Below are 12,544 nucleotides of genomic sequence, written 5' to 3'. Positions count from 1 at the left end.
ATCCGAAGGGCCCATAATACACAGCCTCCGCTATCCAGAAGAAAAAAAAAATAGCAACTAAACAGCCAAAGTAGCTGCCCCCTACCAAATGATTATGTATATTTTATAAAATGCCTGCTGAGTTTACTGTAAATCTAATCTTACAGTTCACAGTAGAGTTAATATATCAATTAGCTAATGAGAATAAATCAAAGAAGAGACAGAAGAGGGTGCAGCAGCGCACACCTGTAATCCTAGCGACTAGGGAGGCTAAGGCAGGAGAATCACCAGTTTGAAGCAAGGTCTCAGCAACTTAATAAGGCCCTGTATTAAAATAAATAATAAAAAGGGCTGGGGATATGGCTCAATGGTAAAGTATTCTTGGATTCTATCCCTAGTGCCAATCGGGGGAGGGGGGGTGGAGAGGAGGTGGACTGCAAGAAGCAAGTACAATACATATAGGAATCTAGGTGCTGAGGTAATAGTGTAAGAGCCCCTGAAGACATGTTTTAATTCATATAAAGAAAACTAATGTTCTGGTCACATTAATCCATAAAAAAAACGATTTAATTCAAAAATGGCTAAAATTTTAAAAGCTCTAGCACTGAGGTAAATCCTTCAGTTCCTTTTATATTTTCTGAGAAATTTACCAACATCAACCAGCACAACATGGCCAGCACAACAGCATTTCATCCATGATGCCTCATCATCCATTACCTGACATTCTAAGCCCTGAGTTATCTATCCAACTTTCTAGTTAGATCCTGAATTCCAATACTGTCTCATATGTTTAGACCGAGTTAAGCACCCACATTTTACTTTCTCTCTCAAGGACTTAGCTTGTGATTGATTGTGAAACCCCAGATTTTCAGGAGCCTCTAACCACTAGAGGCCTTAGCCTTGGAGGGAGAACAGGAAAAGCCAAGGCAATACAGAAGCTATGCTGAAAAAGAACAGCTCCTGACTGATGCAGAGAAGAGTGGGGTGACAGCTTTGGTGTTATTTTGGAACAGTTTGTGCTGATGAGTTTTTTGTTGTGGTAACATTCCTCTAAAAAGAACATTTTATTCCTTTCCTCATTGACAAAGCAATTCAGCAGAACTGGAAAAAAAAAAGGAGGAGTGGATTACAAAGATATCCAAGAATATGTAGATCTTGGATTACATCACCTTCTTAACTGTTATGCATTCCATTCCCCAGTCCTGGGGCAATGCCCTAGGACAGTAATCAGAACATCTGTAAGTCTCCTTCCCTACCAGGAACTTGGCTCTATTCTCAACATAGATCAATGAAATTTTAATCCTTTGAAGGTCACTTCTAAATATGATTAAAAAAAAATCAGAAACTTTGATCATGATTTTTACCCTTGCTTAATAATCCACATATATCTCAAGTACAGGTACACATATCTCTGCCTGGTTTCCTGGGCCCCACTTTCCAACTCTTTGGTGGTTTTCTACCATAAATTCTCTAACCAAAAAAAAACACCATGTTTCTTACTACCTCTACATCTTTGTTGATACCAAAAAAAAAAAAAAAATCTGACTTTTTCCTACTTCTTATGTATTTAAAGATAGAAATTACATTACCTCAATCTTCTCTTCTCCAGGCTAAAGTGTCTTCACTAGGCTGTAAATTATATGAGGACAGAATGTGTCTGTCTTATTTATTGTCCCATCTCCATACATAGCACAGTGAAAGGCACATACATAATAGACACAATTGACATTACTGAACTAAGTTGAATGTTTTTTATTTCATACTTTCTATATTCTTCATCATCATGTTACTCCTCTCTGCCAGTCTTTTACTATTCTGAATCCTTCTGATGATGTGAGATCCAAAATTGAATTCAAAATTCAAAGGTAGACTAAATCTCAGGGAGTTCAGACATCTTACCTCCTCCCTCATAATGTACATTTTCTCTCTTAAAGATATGGCATAACAGGGTAACTTCACTAGTGCATGAAATCAAGAAACTTTCATTAAATATTTTCATATATAACAATCTTATACTTTGGGCTCTATTGAGTTGGAGCCATAGTAATGCCAAAAGGTGAAACAATAACAGAGTTTATTAAATAAATAAAAAGTTAAAGAAAAACAATAACAAAGTTTATTCCATTTAGAGATTCCTCTAGTTCTTATTACCTGAAACTCTTAACTGGTTCCCAACAATTACAACTTGAAATTTAGAATGACCTTCTAAGATTTATGTCTTCCCAAATATATATAAATTCCCAGATGACAGAATATGACTATTTGGCCTTCTTTTCCACATGCCAACACAAAGCTAAGCACAGATGGCCTTTATGTATGTCAGGATTACATTAAGAATCCAGGGAAACTGCAAAGATCAGCCCATCTAGCCAGTGGGCAGGTGGGAACCCACCCAGGTGTAGACACAGATATAAAGCCTGCACTCTGCCAGGCTGGCTCCTGAAGGCTTGTTATGCTGAAAGCCACCTCTCCTGATGAGAATGAATTCCTAGAGGGAAAAAAAAAAAACAAAAACGCAGAGAACACCTCTTCATAGGGAACATTCTGTCTAGAAAGTTTTCAAGGATATCTTGACACAGGAAGAGAAGAGAGTCATGGCAGGGTGAGAAATCTCACCTCATCACTTTCTTCCACATCCACATCCCCATTGGCATCATCATCCATCAGCTTGTGGATATTGCGGACTGCCTCAAAGCTGAGCTTCTCATCCTCACTGTGACACAGGGGCTTGTCAATCCGGCAGAACTCTGTATAGGAAAAGCAAGAGACAACATTACTCAGAGCTGCCACTCAGCATCTATCCCCCACCTTTGTCAGCATCCTTAGCTTCTAGTATCCTTAGCTTCTAGTATCACAAAAGTTTATAACCAACCATGTATACAGTGACAGAAGCATATCATCTAGCCTTTTAACTGTCTCCTGGAAAATGTGCTGATCTTTCTGACACAGGGACGGTGCTTTATCATCCTAACAGCTTCCTGGAAGTTAAGTCTAACATAGGACTATGAGTACACTGGGATCTAGACAAAAACATGAAAAGCTAACTCACAAATTAGAGAAAATACAAATAACCAGTGAACACAAGAAAAAAAAATAGACTCACTAGTAATCAAAGAAATACATATTCCACTGAGATATGAGTTTTAAAAAAAGGAAAAAGAAGTTTTATTGCTTTGCTAGCAAAGGAGAAACACAGGGGACTCCTGCCCCAGAGACTGTGATTCTGCCCATCTAGGAGAACAGGGGACTTTTTTTTTCCATTGTCACGCTCAGGATTGAACCCAGGACTTTGTGCATGTGAGGCAAGCACTCTACCAACTGAGCTATATCCCCAGCAAAACAGGGGGCTTTTAAAGAGGTGATTCAAAGGTCACATTCCCATCATGTTCTCTGTCCAGAGTTGTAATTCACTTGTTAGTTTGGGAGACAGTGAGATACCATTTTTAAATCAGTCAAATAAACAAATATAAATTATTACAATCTTTCCAGAAATAGAACAACAGCCAATTAGTCCCCATATATGAATAATGCATACTTTTCCTGTTTGTCATTGCTGTACATAAAATGCCAGCTGCAGGCCAATTAGTAAAATCTCTCATACCTTGTGCCTTCTCATAGATAGTTACATCCAGCAAGTTATCTACTAAATATCTAAAGATCCCAAGCTCATCTGATACAACAACTCTGGAGGTCTGGAAAGCAGTTTCCTCTGCCTACCACCACATAGCATGCAGCAGTAAAACCAGCATAAGGGCAGAGGCCCCCTTAGCTCTTTCCATGACACCTCTTATAACTCTGGAAAACATGTACCATAATAGATACACACAGCAAAAAGAGGCTCCAATCTAGACTTAGCTCCACCATGTAACCACAGAGGTCACTTCTCTTCTCCAGGCCTCGAGTTCATTTTTTGAAAAAGGCTTTTAGGCACAAGAAATAAAATAAAAAATGGAATGGACTCAAACTAAAAAGCTTCTTCTCAGCAAAAGAAACAATAACATGAAGAGAGAGCCTACAGAATGGGAGAAAATGTTTACAACATGCACCTCACATACAGCACTAATCTCCAGGATATATATAAAGAACTCAAAAAACTGACAAATAACTCAATCAATAAATGGACTAAGGAACTAAACAGACTCATCACAGAAGAGAAATACAATTGATCAACAAACATATAAAAAAATGTTCATCATATCTAGTGATTAGAGAAATGTAAATCAAAACTACTCAAATTTTTCATCTCACTCCAGTCAGAATGGCAATTATCAAGAACTCAAGCAACAATAAGTGTTGACAAGGATGTTGGGGAAAAGGTTCACTCATACATTGCTGGTGGAACTACAAATTGGGGCAACTACCCTAGAAAGCAGTATGGAGATTCCTCAGAAAACCTGGACTGGAACTGCCATTTGACCCAGTTATCCCACTCTTTGATTTATACCCAAAGGGCTTAAAAATCAGCATACTACAGTGACAAAGCCACATCAATGTTTATAGCAGCACAATTCACAATAGCTAAGATATGGAACCAATCTAGATGCTCTTAAACAGATGAATGGATAAAGAAAATGTGGTATATATACACAATGAAATATTACTCAGTCTTAAAAAAGAATGAAATTATGGCATTTGTAGGTAAATGGATGGAGCTAGAGAGTATCATGTTAAGCAAAATAAGCCAAACCCGAAAAACCAAAGGCCAAATGTTTCTTTGGTAAGTGGATGCTGATCCATAATGAGGGGGAAAGGGGATGAAGGAACTTTGGATTGTGCAGAGAGGAATGAGGGAAGGTGAAAGAACGGGATTGAAATGTACAATTATTACCCTATATACATGTATGATTACACTACCAGTGTGAGTGCATCAATGTTCAGCCAGAGGAAGGAGAAATTGTGCTCCATTTGTGTACAATGTATCAAAAATACATTCTATTATCATGTATAATTAATTAGAACAAATAAAAAATAAAGTAATTGAAATTTTTTTAAAAAGAAAAAGGTTTTTAGAGACAAAAAGCTGAGTAATAGTAATTAGGACTTATTTCTTTGTTTTCATTTTAGAGGTAAAAGAAAAATATGATTCTAATATCAATGGTGAAATTAGATAAACTTGACATTTTATCACTCAAAAAAGGAAATTCTCCTCTATTATATATAACTATAATTCACTAATAAATTTTCAAAAAAAAAAAGAAATAAAGACTTATTTTTTCTTTTGTAGTACAGGAATACTCTACCACTAATCTACCACTGAGCTTTTTATTTTTTATTTTCAGACAGGAACTCACTAGGTTGCTGAGGCTGCCCTTGAACTACCTGGTAGTCTTAGCCTCCTGAGTTTCAGGTCTGTATCAGGAAACTGGCCTGAAAAAAGGCATTTTGACTCAAGTTTCTAGTATATATCCTCCAATTCCTAGGTGCTAAAATCTGTCTTTCCTTTTGACTTGGATCTTGACTATTACTTCCTAGGCAAAATGTTCTTTATATATCACCCCAAAAAAAGATAAAAGAAAGAACCAGTCTTGGTGGCGCACACCTATAATCCTAGCAACTTGGGAGGCTGAGGCAAGAGGAACCCAAATTCTAGATCTCACTTAGTGAGACCCTGTCTCAAAATAAAAAATAAAAAGTGCTGGAGATGTCACTGAGTGGTAGAGCATCTCTGGATTCAATCCCCCATACCAAAATAAAGCAGGGAGAGGGAGAAGAAAAAAGACTTTGACTTCCCAGGTAATAGGAATATTGTCAGGAGGAGAAAGCAAGGACAAATAAAGATACTAAGCTCTTTAAAAGGCACTAAAACACCATGATCCATTTAGTTGTTTACTTATCTGTTTACTATCTCTTGCTGGTTGTCCAAATCCTTTTCAAAATAAAGGAGAAGTATAAATATTAAATTTTAAAGAATCACAGATGTGACTCAAATGAAATATGTTGAACAGTGAGGCTCACAGATGTTAAATGATGTGCCCAAAGTCAAAAAACCGCTCAAGAGCCACAGCAAGAACCGAGGTCTGCTGACTCCCATGTCAGCACTTAACCTGATGGCCTTTTTACTACAGTAGTCAGATAGCTTTGGGTTGGTTTCATCGTTTGGAAGCCAGATGATAATGTTGGTAAGAACACAAAATTGTTTTATAAAATTAAAAGAATAAGATAAGCATACAAAAGAAATATCTCTATGTAACCTTAAGTTCTATTTGTCCTGCCAGGTTGGATTGGGGGTGGGATGGAGATTACTGAAGGAGAAAGTAGAATACAGCCAAAGATTGAGGTATTGTTTCTCAACTTCCTCACCCACAAGAATTCCTGGCATCATACTTTCATTCTTGGAACCCATTTCCAGAAAAACTATTTATCAACCCAATAAATTACAAACAGTATTAACTAACCAGTTCACAGATAAAGCACACTGAGATTGGCATAATCAATATTAATTCTTTCCCTCTCTTGCCCCTATTTTTGTACTATACAAAAGCACATATAATTGCATGTCAGAGATTTTTGGTCAGCATATGATAAAACATTTAAACAACATGTATTGAGCATAATTCATATTTCAGGCCTATGTTGGGCAGCCAGACATAAAGATTATGAATCAGATTTTATCTTTGCTCTCTGGAGTTCAATTACTACAGTGGGAAAGACAGGCAATTAAAACACTATGTGCTGAGTGTCACAATAAAAAGAGTCAAGTTAGGGGTCTAGCAAATTCTTTCTATAAAGGACTACACTATAAACAATTTAGGATTTGTAGGCTATATAGTCTCTGCTGCCAAATTATAGCACAAAAAGCATCCGCAGACAAACATAAGTGAATGAGATTGTGTTCTAATGAATTTTTTTTTTTTTACAAAAATACAGGCAGTAGGCTGGATTTAGCCCATAGGTCATATTTTGTTGGAACCTATAACAGAAGATAATAGGTAACACACTTAAATCATGTTTTGTTGACAACATTCTAACATAAAGGAAAGAAATCCAAACATTTCATTAGCCTGTATCCATCTGCAAGCTAAGAGGTACAGCACTGCTCTTAGTAGGCTTTTTAAAATAATGGAAATAGTTTACCAAGCTCCAAGGACTGGGGGCCTCCAAGTTGGACACCGCTGGCCCAGGGTCAGCCAGTGCCTTTCCCAAAGGTCTATGATAGGTCTAGAAGTATGTGCTTCAAACAGCAGGCTCTAGTTTGTAACCTGATCAAACAGGTGACCTTTGCTGCTGGCATCATCTGGTATGGAAAAGGATTAAAGGGATTGAGGTTGAGAGAGTACCAAAGCTTGATGTCCCATATGGCTATAGAACCATGACCAGAAAAACTATGTCAGCCAAAATTCACAAATAACTCTTTCAACCAAGCATTTCCTAAGTCATCTCCCTTCCTTCCTGAGTCTTTTTCTACTGCTTATATATTCCAGCCCATCAAGATTTCCTACAGCCATCTGAAAATATCTTAGAAGATCCACTCATTTAGCAATGAATTATTACTTCAAAGAAAGAACCCTGAACTAACAATCAGAACACAGTCAAAATCCCATCTTCATTAGTTACATACCATATAATATTGAACAAATTGTTTAACTTCTTTGAGCCTCCAATTTATCATTAGCAAACTCTGTTGCATGAGGTTTTTATGAACATTAAGTAAAGCTGAATTTGTTAAAACATGTAGAAGAGGGACTGATGTAAAGCTGACATTCAATCCATTTACAGAATCCTTTCCTCCCAGAGCAGTAAGTGAACAGTTCCCATCTTTTGCTTTAGCCACTTTTCCTGTCACACTAAGAATCAAATGGGTGGTTCAGATCAATCAAAGTGACCACTCCTTTGAGTGGGCAAGTATAAGACTCTGACATTAGCCTGAACTCTCACACATTTATGTGCTATCACTGGTAACATTTATTATACTATAAAGCAACTGTCTAATCCCCACTAGAATATGATCTTCACAAAAGTGGTTTTCGACCACTTCCCCAGCAGCAAGAAAAAAATTAAGGTTCTTGATAAGATATTCAGTAAATATTTTGTTTTGGTACTGGGGACTGAATCCAGAGGCACTTTACCACTGAACCACATCCCCAGCCGTTTTTATTTTTTATTTTGAGAAAGGGTCTCACTAAATTGCTGAGGGCCTCGCTAAATTGCCAAGGCTGGCTTTGAACTTGTGATCCTAATGCCTTAGCTTCCTGAGTCACTAGGATTACAGGCATATGCCATCATGCCCAGCTTGTCATTTTGATTTTTTTAATGAATAATCCAAGTATTAACTTCACAATTATATGTATAATTTCTCCTGAAAAAAAAAAAAAAAAAGGGAGCATTCTAGGCAAAAAGAATAACATAGGCCCAGGTTTTTAAGCTTTTTGGTGTCAGTACTCCTTCATATAATTAAAGATTTTAAATCTCAAAGAATTATTTGATATTTTCCATAATAAAAATGAACCCAGAAATTTTTATATTATTAATTGATCTTGGAATAATAAATCTCTAACTAATATAAAATAACACATTTTACAAATAATTATTTTTGCCAGGTACAATGGCACACACCTGTAATTCCAGCAGCTCAGGAGGCTGAGGCAGGAAGATCATAGGTTCAAAGCCAGTCTCAGCAATTTTTTATTTGTTTATATTATTAATTTATTTATTTTAATTACGTATGTATGACAACAAAATGCCTTTTGATTCATTGTACACAACTGCAGCACAATTTTACATTTCTATGGTTGTACCCGATGTAGCATCATACCATATGTGCAGTCAAATATGTACCTAAGGTAATGATGTCCATCTCATTCTACCATTTTCCAGCCCCTATACACCCTCCTTACCCACCCCATCCTCCTTTTCCCAAAGTTCCTCCATTTTTCCCTTGCCTCTCACCTCCCCATTGTGGATCAGCATCCACTTATCAGAGAGAACATGTGGCCTTTGGTATTGACTTACTTCACTTAACATGATATTCTCCAACTCTATCCATTTACTTGCAAATGCCATAATTTTATTCTCTTTTAATGCTGAGTAATATTCCATTGTGAAGCCTCAGCAATTTAACAAACTAGTGAGACCTTATCTTTAAAAAAAAAAAAAAAAAGGCTGGGTTTGTGGCTCAGTGAGTGAGCATTCCTAGAATCAATCCTGGTGCATATTCATTCATTTTTCTGAAAAAAATGAGGATAAAATTGTTTAATGTTTTTACAAATCATTATAATATCCAGCTTAATAGAAGTCAGCTAGATAGTCTATATACTCATTTCTGCATTTACTCTATTACTCTGCATTGTTTTGACTGAAGATCAAAACAAATAAGTAGTTGGAAAAGGCAGGAGTATTTCAATAGCTTTTTCAGGTAATTATGGTTATTCTTCTTTGATCCTACTTGTGAGCTTGACAAGAAGTTATGGTTACGTTAACTACAGGTTAGCTGAAGTGTGCAATCTGAAACTATAAACATTGAAATTCATTGGTTTATCTTGTACTTTGAATGGATCTTTATATAAGCATGATTTTGTAACATGATGTACCTACCAGTCATTTGGAAACTATTGGTTCACTAAGTTATGCAGAGCTTCCAAATGTTGACATATTTTATTTAGATAGTATCAAAATAATCACAATTATTAATATCACCACACCACTTATTTAATCAGGAAAGCTTTTAGTCCAGGGAAATTGTCAAACTCATAGTGACAGATATAAATTCTCCAAAATCTAATTTTCACTTACAAGTTGGAGTTTATCACTGGCAACAAATACTATCAGTTGTTTTTCTTAGGGAAAATATTTATTTGATTAACTTTCTAGAAAATATCTAACAAGCCTGAATAATCACAATGTGGCTATCCAGTTGTTCTTTCAAGTAAAAACTGTTCCCTGAAAAAAAGGAGGTAGTTCAATTTACAGTTCAACACGCAAGTGCTTTTCCTTGAGATAATCAAATTTATACATGCAGATGTGCTTTATGTGTACTTCCTACTTCATTACACAGAATACTAAAAGGCACATACTCTTGGGATAAAACTTAATAAAATGAATGATTTTTTAGTTGTGATATTAGAAAACATATATTTGGTCTTCATCTCCATTTCCTGACATACCACTTCTAAAATCCTTGAACTCTTCAAAGAGCTCTTTGTATACCAATGCACAGACTGACTGATGGCTATCAACCACTAGGTAGCTACAAGATGGAGGGTGGCAGGCTAACCAGAGAGACAAAGGCAAGATTAGATTCCTCAACCTCCAGAGAGGAATTCAGAGAGGGAATTTACTTATAAAACTATAAATAAATTTCAGAAAGATCAATTGTACTACACAAAAGCAATTTAATTGCATGTCAGAGATTTTTGGTCAGCATATGATAAAAACATTTAAACAACATGTATTGAGCATGATTCATATTTCAGGCCTATGATGGGCAGTCAGACATAAAGATTATGAATCATATTTTGTCTTTGCTCTCTGGAGTTCAATTACTACAGTGGAAAAGACAGGCAATTAAAATACTATGTGCTGAGTGTCACAATAGAAAGGATCAAGTTAGAGGTCTAGCAAACAAAGGGCAAGGGGGAAGTGCTAGGGATGAATTAGAGCAAATTATATTCCATGCTTTTCAGATTATATCAAAATGTATCTTAATGTTATACATAAGTAAAAAGAATCGATAAAACAGTTTTAAAAATATATAAATGAAGCTGGGCAGCAGTTTGGAAGGCTGAGACAGGAGGATCGCAAGTTCAGAGACAGCCTCGGCAATTTAGTGAGGCCCTAAGCAATTCAGTGAGACCCTGTCTCTAAATAAAATACAAAATAGGGCTGGGGATGTGGCTCAGTGGTCAAGTGCTCCTGAGTTCAATACCCAGGACCTAAAAAAAAAAAAAAAAAAAAAAAAAAAAAAAATTAAATACATACAAAATGAACCCAATTATTATGGATGGTTATAATATATAAAAGCCAAATTGGGGGGAGGCATGGAATTTTTTTTTGCTGGAGGCAGTCCTGGGGATTGAACCCAGGGGTGCTCCACTCCCAGCCTTTTTTTTTTTTTTTTTTCTTATTTTGAGACAAGATCTTGCTAAGTTAGCCAGGCTGACCTCAAATTTGTGATCCTCCTGCCTCAGCCTCTCAAATAGCTGGGATTAGAGGTATGTGTCAACACATCCTTCATTTTTTCTTAATCTGCAAACTCTGACTGGCGCTGCTGATCTCAAGTTTAACAGTTTTTCTAAACAGAACCTTCCCTGATCCCTACTCTCCTTCCCAAACTGGCTTAGGTCCACATGAAACGTTTTTTAAAATAACCTATATTTTTCACTTGTACTGTTCACAATCATAATCATCTCTTTGCTTAAAGTCTGTCATCTTCACTAAATTTAAGTTCCACAGTGGCAGGAACCATGGCCATCTTCTTCACAGCTGATTCCAGGCTTCTAGCCAATACCTTGTACCTAGCTAAGATCCTAGCACAACAGTTGGGCTTCAATAAACAATTGTAAATGAACAAATGAATGTCCAGAAGAATTTGCTGAATGAAAAATTCAGAGATGAACAGTCCTTGCTCACAAAAAGTACTAAGAGAATGAACACAGTATGTGAATTATAAAGACATAAAGTGAAATATGGCAAAGGACAAGAAACCAGAGTAATAGGGAATAAGACAGTCTAAACAACAGAGATAAGATGTTGGGAGCAGAAAGGAGAACAACTCAAGCAAAGAAAGCCCAAGGGCAAGAAGCACAGCATCTTATACAACCTAGAATATTAAAAAACTAGAAAGTCAAAGTGCTCTTACCAATCTTGCAAAAGCTGCTGACATACAATACGTTGGGATCCTCATTGTACTGACTGCAAATGGAAGATATTACAAAGGCTTTGGAGAGCATCAAGGGCCACTACTCATTTTACATCTGGAGAGAAAAACTAAGGCAACAAGTGAGGTGTTTTACCCTAGGTTGACCAGCAAAGTAATAGCAGGACCACACTTCGGTTAGAAACCATACTAACTTCCTATGCCACGTCCTGTTTCAAGGCTATGGTTGGGAGGTGTGAAGAAGCCTATGTAACAGGGCTTCTTAGCACTACTCTTACTAAGGCCAACAACACAAGGCTGTTGGAGGTGGGAGGTTGTTCTACTGGGTTCCTTTTTTTCTGTTAAGGGCAAATACAAGAACTTGGCTTGTACTGGTTTCCAAATAGTATAAGATAGAACTTCACAGCTTTGTCTTAAATTCTTCTTTTGTTGTTGTTATTTTGGGGTGTTGTTATGTCTATTTTTTATACCAACAAAACAACGTGTTCAGAGGCTGGGGATGTGGCTCAAGTGGTAGCGCGCTCGCCTGGTGTGAGTGGGCCCTGGGTTTGATCCTCAGCACCACATAAAAATAAAATAAAGATATTGTGTCCACCTTAAAAAATAATTATTATTATTTAAAAACTGATGTGTTCATACGATACTACACTCTGTGATTAAGAGACTGTTTCTTCATTAAGAGAATGTTTAATATTTAAGGGCACTATTCATTTTTCTAATGATCTCTTTAAATTCTTCCATATTCAAAGCCTA

At 36.6% G+C, this 12,544-nt stretch overlaps 1 protein-coding gene across 5 annotated transcripts in view; it reads right to left on the bottom strand.

Annotated features, from left to right (window-relative positions):
* The window catches only part of Stim1 (stromal interaction molecule 1), a 200,666-nt gene that overhangs the window by 82,656 nt on the left and 105,466 nt on the right, over window positions 1-12,544 (bottom strand). For all 5 annotated transcript variants that reach the window (XM_076846756.2, XM_076846754.2, XM_076846758.2 and 2 more), the window contains exon 2: window positions 2,596-2,726. In XM_076846756.2, the coding sequence (XP_076702871.1) occupies window positions 2,596-2,726 (131 nt within the window). The remainder of the gene's footprint in view (window positions 1-2,595; window positions 2,727-12,544) is intronic.

Source organism: Callospermophilus lateralis, chromosome 2 (genome assembly GCF_048772815.1).
Source record: "Callospermophilus lateralis isolate mCalLat2 chromosome 2, mCalLat2.hap1, whole genome shotgun sequence".
NCBI lineage: Eukaryota > Metazoa > Chordata > Mammalia > Rodentia > Sciuridae > Callospermophilus > Callospermophilus lateralis.
This window is presented reverse-complemented; position numbering and strand designations above follow the sequence as displayed.